Genomic DNA, 10648 nt, shown 5'->3' on the forward strand with positions numbered 1-10648 from the left:
GATGACACTAACTGATTTAATATTTCACAACATCACACCGTGATAGCAAGAGAGGATTTTGCAGATTGATGATTGAGCACTAGCCACTGTTAGCATGTACCTTGATAGTTCGTCTTTTAGCTGCTGCTTTCCTCTACTGTTTGTCTTGGGACTTCAGAAAAATTGCATAAACAAAGGGCAGATTTGTCCACATGGTGTTCTCATCTGGGCTCACAAACTGTGTTGTCAATATTGTGTTATCAGTAGACATACTGAGTAGAGTAAATGTGGCTACTGTGAATTGAACATTGTAAGGTTTTGCCTGTGCCTAGTGTCAAGCTATTATGTTTAAATGGTGGTGGCAGCAATTATAGTATGGATATCTGCCACATTAGTACTAGAAGTAGCAATAGCATTTGTTACTGTAGTCGTGGTGTTAGCAACAGCAGAATGATTAGGAGCTGCATCTGGTCATTCATTTTAAAAAGGTTTTTTTTCTAATAGATGGCAGATTACCTTGAGTAAGTACATGCTCGATGTGCGACCCTGTGACCTCTCCAATCTTAATATCATTCAGTGTGTAATATTCTGAGGGAGCAGAGAATAAATTACTGGAGCGCTCAAGGTCAGGTGCGACACATCTCTCTATGTGATATCCTCCTGGGCCTCTCATCCATCAGACACAGAGAAAATTCAGTGGCACCCTTACCCCACAAGCACTTCACTATCCGGGTCACTTCACTGGGATACCAAAAGCAGATTTGTAAATGCTCAACACGGACTGAAATATACAAGTACAGTGTAACAAATACATCCACCGTTATTATTGAGTCGAGAGTAAGTGGCATGCTGCCTCAATGGAGCCAACCAAATCAAAACGGTTGCTTGCTATTGCAGATCCAGTGAAAAAGAGGTGCAATACAAGAGTTTCAATTTCAATACCTCAGTCATTTGGTAGAGTTTTATGAAAAAAACAGTATCACAGACAGTGCAGCCCAGTTGAATGCTTATGGACCTGTGAGATTGTGACCACAGGATTCTGTAATCAATACATTTTCCCCCCACTGACCCCAAAGTGTCCACTGGAAAACATCCCGGCTCTCCCGAGTACCCCTCATACCAATATTGGTGACTTCAGCTCCCACATGAAGTAAGCAAGTGAATCCAGCAGTCTTTAACTGATTGAACTCAATGATAATTACAAAATTGTAAACACAAAATCTATGAAATTATGTTCCAATTGCTGGTGTATTGATTACATATCAGACCAGAAAGGTACCACTGGGATTCAGAATCTCTTTTGCTAGGGAGTGTCCGATTGCACATGTTTTAAAGCAGAACTAAGTAACTCATGCCCCTAGAAGCCATAAGCGCCACTGCAGGGATCGTAGCATGTTGCATTAATTGTCCGTGAGAGTAAACACTACACTGACAGAAAAGACAAAGGGAGAGAGTGATATTGTACATCCAATTACACAACGGAGATCATTTTTTTCACTCAAACTTAGCCCACAGTTAGCTTTGCCCATTAGCTCGTTAGCTTCTTCTTCATGATGATTCCGGAGGAAGGAAAGTTGCAAGGGTGGTAGATATTTCAAAGACATATAGTCTGGGAGCGAGCAGGATCTGAACAATTTGACAATTAACAACATGATTGACAGACGGCATCAACCAATCAGAGCAACGCTAGATACGTCACAGCAACAAGCGGCAGGAAGGATTTCCAAAAACGTCCTTATTTACGAGGAACGCTTCGAACGCTGTTTCTTGCTCCGGTTTTAGGGATTAAATTTTTTTCAAATAATTTAAGACATCCCATTAACACTTGTATTACCCCCAAAGGGACTACAAAAAGGATTTATTAAGGTAAAGGTACATACAGTAGGTCTTCTGCAAGTGGTAAAGCAAACCGTTGCACCAAAAGGAAATGTATGCTCTCGGGGAAATCATGCAAAATCCATGTAGAAAGAGGAAAGAGCCCACCTGGTTCAGGAATCAGACTCTGGGTCTTCTTATGTGAGAAGGCAAACTGCCGAGCAACCATTTGTTTTCAAGAATCAAATACCCGAGTGAAGAGCTCAAACTATCAAGCCCTTTTTGTTTGTACTTGTCACATTGTTCTGTCACGTTGGGAGGTAAGCACAGATTTAGAGATGTGTTAAATTGGAGCGACATTTGCTAAGCCCGTGTCAGACGCTTGATTATAATTCCAGACAGATATTATGCTCCGACATGTTTGATGATGATCTTTCCGCTGCAGATCTGTGGGCGCGTGTCGTGCAATTTAAACCACTGTCTTTGTCTCGTTCAACAATCCCTCATCAACCTTTCTTAAGCTTATTTTACCATGCTAAAGTTACGTATGACTAATTGCGCGCTAAATTAAATGCCAAGGTAAAATCCCAGAGCTAAGCCGGGCCTTACAGTTGCTCAGGTCATTGCGAGTGATAAAGCAGTGAGTTCCAGCCATTTCTGCACCACTTATACAACCGCGCTTTCAGAAATCCTTCTTTGCATATGATGACATTTACGATCTGGCCCAAAGGGAGACGGAATATGAAATAAGTGAAAGCTATTGCCGAGCATCTCTCGAGAAGAGAGTGTTAAGCCTCAAATGAGGCGCAATGACTGTATTTCTGCCAACGTTTTTATGGCGAACACGGAGCTTTGTGTGAAATAGTGGGCTGGATCAATACTGGCCTCTCTCAGGTTTTCATCCATTCAAGATAACCTTCTCGTCCCAGAGAGAGGGCGCCCCTCACCCACAGCGCTCTGAACGGAAAACTGAAGGCGCTCACACACCGCAAGAAGTATGTCTTTCCTTCTGTCAGTATGGTGAGATAAAGAGAGTAATGATGTGGAAAATATTTAGTGTTTTGTGCGGCAGGAGGGGCAGTGAGTTGCGGAAGAATTTGTTCAGGCACTTGCTCGCAAATCTGAAGAATGTACTAAAATAAAGGGGTTGAATGAGGTGGCGCTGCTATGATCGAGGCTTAGGACATTGCTGTTGCTATAACTGTGGGAAGCTGTTGGGGTTGCTGCTTCTCACAATGCTGCAAAGATGATGTGGGGAAAAGGATCTAAATCTTATGATGAACAAAAAAAATGAACTGGCATTTTCCAAAAGGTAAAACGAATCTGAAGTGATGCCAGGGCAGACTTCACACAATTCCAAATCACGCATCATCATTATTGGACCCCTCTCAGATTGTGTTGTCTTGGTATCAAGGAGAAGGAAACCTGGCACTTGCCAAAGAGTTTTGTAAAATAATTCAGCCATTTTGGATTGAGTGTGGATGAAAGCAGATGTTATCGGGAGTTCTAATTCATTTTGAAGGTATTGAAATTGGTTCAGCTCTAGCCCCACAGCTCTATGTTCTTACATTTGAGCCCTATAGACATTTGGAAAAAATTTGTGTTTCAAAGACATCTTTTCAATATTTGGGGCTGGACTCTGGACAATGGGGGCTTAAAGCAGTACCAAGTAACTTGTTTACCTTAATAAATCCTTTTCGTAGTCCCTCTGGGGGTAATACAAGTGTTATTGGGATGACTGGGGGCTCTATCATCTCCCCCTGGTGTTACTGGCCAGAAAACCACCCTTGCAGGGTCGGAGGCCCCAATACACACTAATGGAATGATGAAGAAGAGGCTAGCAGGCTAATGAGCAAAGCTAACTTCGGGCTAGCGCCACTTAAACAGTATTTACAACCAAGTTTGATTGGATGTACAATATTCCCTCTCTCCCTTTGTCTTTTTTGTCAGCATAGTATTTACTCTCACGTACAATTAATGAGTAAAAAAAAACGTAACATGCTACGATCCCTGCAGTGGCGCCTATGGCCTCTAGGGGCATGAGTTACTTAACACTGCTTAAAGCGTGAAACACTATAACTGGACAACAACTCTGCAATTACAACAATGGGGATATACTGTACCTTGAGCCACACGCTCCCGTTAAATTGATCTTACAAATCATCCTTCACAACAAGAAGCCCTTACTTATATGGGCTGGCAGAGATTCATATAGTTGGTATTGGACCAGTTTTATTATTCAATAGTCTAGTGTTTTTAATTTGGGAAAGTTTCTGTGAAATGTTCAAGAGTGGATCAAAATAGGTGCATTTTATGAGGTTAAAAACTGAGAAGCTGCTCTAAAAAACCCTAAAATGCTCAAGCTCCTGCAGCTGCCCTTGATGGAGCGTGGCATTGCACAGTATTTCACGGTGTATTTTTAGGCAGGATTTTTGAGTTACCTATGCAGCTCCTCCTTGTCATTACATGCTCCTTTTACCCAGAGGTGAGCCTGACATACACTACAGCCGTGACCGACGTGTCCTCTTTCTGCAGGATAGTCAAGCCACTGGTCTGTAGACGGATGGGATGGAAATAGCCTCCTGTCCTTTGCTGCTCTCTATAAATGGGGCAATGCTTTACAGAAGAGATTTTGGTTAAGTCAATATGCCCTCCTGCAACTCTAGCATTATACGTCTCCTCAAATATAATGGAGAGTTTAATGGGTTTATCCATACAACGCAATTCAGTAACAACACATTTACCTTGCCCAAGGACACTACTACAGTACAGCGTTTATCAGGGAAATTGGACCACTAGCCATTTTTTATAATATTATGTAGCCACAGTTTTCAGAGAGCACAGCCTTGTTTCCTGTCCATACTTTACTGCATTTACCTTTTTTGTAGATTATGTTCAGAATAACAAGAATACATCTAAAATATGACTGTACTGTATCCTTTCGGGAGCTATACTTGAAATGGGCTGGGGAGCCTATGAGCTACTTGTTGGAGATATCTATATATTATGTGTCTATAAGCTCACATACAGTGCTGTGAATAGACACATTTCTATTCTCTAGTGAGTGATTTTGATGAAGAATTATATTGCTATCCAATCATTCCCAGCAATCTCATAAACTACTGCATTATGGAAAGTGCACTCAAAAAAAAGAAACCTGGTATTTACATAACAATGTTGTTTCAAGTGGTTACAAACAACAGCCTTAAGTAATTGCTAAGGAATGTAACTGAATAAAACCTACATAATCACTACTAGTAATTCTTAATAAATATCATTACATAACATCTACTCAACTTATTTCAGTCGACATTAAGAAAATACTTTTAGTAAGAATTACTTGAGTAAGTTGGGTAATTCCTATTGAATATTTCTACATAAAAAGTACTTAACGAGGTTATGTAAAGAATAATAAACTGCTCCTCATAAGAATTACTTAATCTAGTTCACTAATGTCTATTGAACAAACCTATGTAAACGTAACTTAACTAGATTGAATAGATATTAATAAACTACATACACTTGTATTTTGTTAAAAGTGTTGTGTGTAACCACTTGAAATAACAGAGTCAAGTGTTTTCTAAGTAACATGGCTTAATAATTCTAGCACAAACAAAAAAAGTACCATAAAAGATTTTCGAACAGAATATGCTTTTTATTACAATTAAACAGATTACAACCAGTGCACCAAAAACTGTTCATCACCACGAACACCATTTTCATATGTAAACTATTCCCATTTGCAACAATCTGCCATTAACTTCTTATCCCTCACACCTTGACCCAGAACTTTTTTTAATCAAGTTCAGTTTTAACCAAATCTAAAAGCTTCTCGACTAGATCAATTGTGTTGACAGGCTCCAAACCTTTTTTTTTACATTGTCGCCGGATTTTTGTAACATTATTGTGAAATGTATGTATTTTTTTTTTTTTTTGCCATGTTTTTGAGTTTTTTTTAATGCTTTTTAATAATTATTTTTTTCTTCTTTTTTTTAAATTTTATTTTGTCATTCTTTTTTTTTTATCACATTTTTGATTTGCATTTTCACTGCTTTTGTGTCACTATTTCGTAGCGCTTTTTTCAGTTTATCCTCAGCATTCAGAAAGTCATTAAGAAAATATAGACCATCTCGATACGATCTGTAACCTTTTTCATTTGCAGACCGGTATTCCTTATGGCTATCTATTACTTTTTTGAATATAGTCTTCTGCTCAAGAAGTTGCTGTAATGATTTAAGGATGGAAACGTATTGGAATGACTGCTTACTTTGAGGGTCAAGTATATATTCCACTGATTCAATGACTCTAAATGTGTTTTGTAGAACCGTTTGCGTTTATAAGAGGTAGAAAGTGGACCTTCTTTTGCTATAGCCTTTAACACAGGATGTGAGGATAAAGCGTGAGTCAATTCTTCAATGATGGTCTGGTCTAAACAAATACTGTGTTTCTCAAGAGATTCAGTAATGTTCTTGTTTAACAAAGGCACTGATGCAGAGCTATTCAAGTAATGCAATTCAGAAAGCAGTTCATCAATTGCTACACTTGGAACATGGAAATAGTTTTCAAGTTTTAATAAGACAGATGCAAATTTTAACTGTATTGAGTGTCACTATTTTGTAGCCTTTTCATATGTTTATGGCGATTTTTTAAATTGAGGTAATTTGGCTTTACCTAAATCTACTCGGGGTGTGGGGGGAAGCATCAAAAATGGCAAAAATAAAGAAAAAGCCACAAAAAGCAACGAAACAGTTACAAGAAAAGGATGAAAGTGCAAGAAAAAATAATGACAAAAATGTGACAAAAACTGAAGGGAAAAGTGGCAAAAGAAACCAACAAAAAGTGTCAAAATGTAACAAAAAATTAAGAAAATGCAACCACCAAAAAAGTGGTGAAAGTACAACAAAAACAGACAAAAATCAGAAGAAAGAAGTGACAAAAACCCTTTAGACTTCTTCCTCTTACCTAACTTTTAGATAGTGGTATACTTGCTTTTCTAGTGCGTTGTTGTTGTTTGTTTTTTTTTCTTGTTGTTACGTTTTTTCTTTTTCAGAAGCATTTAGATTCGGGTAAAGAAAAAGCTGTTCAGGTGCGGTTAAGAGGTTAAACCAAAAGATATGGCTATTCTTGGAATCAGTATTAACAGGGCAAAGAACCAATTTAACAATGTCAATCATGTAAAAACAAAAAAACAAAAAAAAATCTTCATCTTCAAGTAAGCTTCAACACAAATCTTAGTCTTATGGTTTGAAAAAAAAAAAAACAAGTAAAAATGTCAAGTTTAGCTACAACTGGTTAATAATAATTAAAAAAGAAATCTTTTAAATTGTATTTTTCAATTTAAGAAAATCTTTTTTTTTTTTTTTTTGAAAAATCCCTGTGAATTAATATGTAAGCCTATATATAGTGCTACAGAACAGGCTCTTAAAAACACTTAAAACAAAATATGTCTCATATTACTTGGGAGAGCATTTTGAACACATTACGCCTCAGAACAACTGCTCACATAGCCATAGATCACCTCTATAGGCCATCTCACTCATAGAGTCACTCAAAAAGTTCGTTTTTCAGGACTTGCACTTTCTTTGAAAGCTTCCTCGTATCAAGTTCCATCAGAACTTTCTGATAAAATTCAAAACTGTACTTGAGGTCAGGTGGGTAGTTAAGGTTGAGCACGTAGATGAGACCAAACAGCAGCGAGACGGCGGTGGCAACATCTCTGAGGTCCTTCATCACTGTGACACCTTCGATGATGATGCCCACATCTTCTGGTGATTCCTGTTCTCCACCATCATGCATGATGACGTAGATCCCAATGACAGTCTTCTCCATCTGGCTCTGGGCATCACGGAACTCCACATCCTAAAATGAAGACACACAAATGAGCAAAATATGTAAAAAAAATATACAAGGATTTAACATTTTCCAGTTATTGCATCCTTGTTTTAAAGTGGGCATGTTACAATTTATAATATGGCATCTGTAAGAAATAATGCTGTAAATGAGTTACAGGTGAAGGAGCCGGAAAAGGTCTTGACTGAAGCTCTTCCTGCTGATTTTTAAATGTTCAGAAGTTACATAATGTTCGTTTTCAGACTGACCTCCCCAAAAATGGGGAGGATTTTGGGTAAAAAAAGAGACCTCAAACAGCTTTCCCCCAAGATTACTCCAAACAGCATGCATTTAGTGAAAGACTACTCCAGGCCTATCTTTAAGTAAATTATGCATATGTCTACTTAAAGGACTGTAGTTGATGTGTGTACTAATCAATTACAATTGCAATAAAATGTTAAATAGTTCATCAAGTTGAACATTTTTACAATTAGCAATGTATGAACAATTATGAAATTTATCCAAAGCCGGAGTAAAATCATAATGAATATAACATGTACAATGCACTGAGTTGCATCCAGGACTGTTTTAAGTAAATGTAAATATTAGCAGTTAAAACTTACCACATATTGCCTAATGAGATTGTTAGGATCTTCGTTGAAATACACCGAGAGTGCCTTCAGGATGCAAGATCTCCTCACTTCAATTGTGTTGTTCTGTAAACAACACAAAAAAAAAGAAGGAAAATGATTTCAGCAACCTGCATTGAAGAATATGATATTTCATCAGATAATTAAATGAAAAAGTATACCAATTGCTTAATGTACTGTGATTAAATATGGATAAAATAAAATAAAAATTATATTTGTGCATATATATGCGCTTTGACCCAGCGGTGGCTGTATGCGTGGGAAGTATGTAGCTTGGAAAAATCCAGACTCATCACTGTATCAGCGAGTGAGTCTGATCATAGCAGGAGTTTGCTGTGGATGCAAAGATTTTAGCGTTTTTATGTTTCTCTCTTGCACGCACTTTGTATTTTGGCGTGAGGAGACTTTCACATCCCACGAGTGACGCTCATTGTAAACAAAAAGCGACGCAAATAATCAAATCTGATTAGACAGATTTAAAAACGCGGCCACCGGGGAAACGGTGTCCAGACGAAGCATCCTCGGTATAAAAATATAGTCTATGTCTGTGTACATTTCCTCCGGTTTCCCCTACCACTAAAAACTAGGGATGTAACGATTCACTCAAGCCCCGATTCGATTCGATTTTCGATTTTAAGTACCCAATTTCGATTTTTTTTTTTACTTTTAGAAAATAAATGACTAATTTGATCCATCTACATGTCCTTATAATTAGCAAATACATTTTTATTTTATTTTTTTTAGCCAGTAGTGGTAGTCGTGAACATTTGCCCTGCTCCTCTTTCTCCTCACCCCACTCCTGCACAAGCTGCACTGAGGTTGGATTCAATAAATTATAAAAATCTCTTTAATCATTTTCTATATGTAGCAAAGTAAACATTTTGAGACTTATATTTTGCTTATATTTGATATTTACTCAACTTTTTTTAGAACAAAAATATAACATTTAGAACAAATTTTACAGTGCAGAGTTTTTTTCCCCACACCCCTCGAACGCCTCACAGTCTCGGTGCCTGTTGTTTATCGTAAAGAGGAAACACCTGAAGCTCTCTGTAGATAGTGGATTATTTGACAAACAAACATTTGATGAAGATTTCAGCAGATTCAGAGCAGGTCAGATGTTTATCAGTTCATGATCTTTGCTAAACTTCTGTCATGAGGCTAAACTCTGCGTTAGCGCTAACGCTACACTCTGAGTGTGCTAACTTATGCTAACTTAAAATCGATTTTCAAAGAATCGTTACATCCTTACTAAAAACACATACAATAGGTAAGAATGATAGTGTGTTTGAGAGTGCACATGGGGGACGACGGATGGAAATTAGCCTAAGACCGGTGTGGCTTGTTTAAATGCATGAGACCCATGTATGTTCATTAACATGTACTGTACCGACCAAACAAACCAACAAATAAAATAAGCAAGAGCGAGACACTGTTTACACAAACATTATGCCTGTAAATTTTAGGGAGCAATTACAAACCTCCTCAGTGGCTGCCATAATTTGAACAATCTTTTGCCCAAGCGCTCCTCCCTTCTTCCTGAATATTTTCACCATCTTGGAAGCATGCTGGTCCAGTTGAAACATGAACTTTTAAGTAAGTGCCATTGTGGTGATCCTTTTGAATTCTGCATTTATCTAGAAAACATAAATGATAGTATGTGTTTTAGTGTTAAATTGATTAATCAACAACTACTCGATTATTGAAATAATCAATGACTTAATCTCATACGCTCAAAGTCTCAGACTGACCCGCGCAAAACGGAGACACAGACACACGAACCACAACTTGCTTATATTGTTGTAATGACTTCTGTTAGCTAGCCGCACCGCGTGGTGATAAGGATGACGCTGATTTGAATCGCGCTAGTGTATTTTTCACTGACCTGATCTCACATGCGCATCCGTCTGATTGTCTGAGAGAGGTAGAGGCAAACCGCCTCCGAAAAATGAAAAGGATTTGATAAGAGTGCAATGGTTTAGCGAATGGTTTTCAGCTCTCTGCGCCACGAGCACGTCTCATAAGTGCACGCGCTGCCTTTCCTTGGTTTCGCTGTGCGCGTGGCCGTGAATGTGAACAACATTCTGCTCTTAATCACCTCCGTGTATCTGGCCCCATTATGCTCAAATTTATACAAAACATATGTCAATCGTTTGTGTTACGTTTGTGCTGTAGAAATCTTCGTTTGTGCGGTTATAGTTCTCTGCTCACCATCTCCACTCCAACAGCTAGCGCGCTTAAATTCTACTTGGATGTTAAGGAACTCCATCTAGAAGCGTGTAAATCGACATAAACTGTCTTCAAAACTATGTGTCCATCATTTACATATCCGCAAGGTAAGAGATAACTTGTAAGAAAAGCCTCGTGCGCAATTT

General features: G+C 38.2%; 1 protein-coding gene across 1 annotated transcript; it reads right to left on the reverse strand.

The window, feature by feature from the left end:
• Window positions 1-7338: 7338 nt before the first annotated feature.
• LOC306967599 (uncharacterized protein) lies at window positions 7339-9854 on the reverse strand (the record flags this gene model as incomplete). The annotated part of the gene is made up of 3 exons (XM_079562681.1): window positions 9755-9854; window positions 8247-8339; window positions 7339-7653 (listed from the first exon to the last, which is right to left on the reverse strand). Exons 1-3 carry the CDS (start codon window positions 9827-9829, stop codon window positions 7339-7341), a joined length of 483 nt encoding a protein of 160 aa, XP_079418807.1. The 5' UTR covers window positions 9830-9854.
• Window positions 9855-10648: the final 794 nt, after the last annotated feature.

Source organism: Gobius niger (genome assembly GCF_951799975.1).
Source record: "Gobius niger genome assembly, chromosome: 9".
Lineage (NCBI taxonomy): Eukaryota > Metazoa > Chordata > Actinopteri > Gobiiformes > Gobiidae > Gobius > Gobius niger.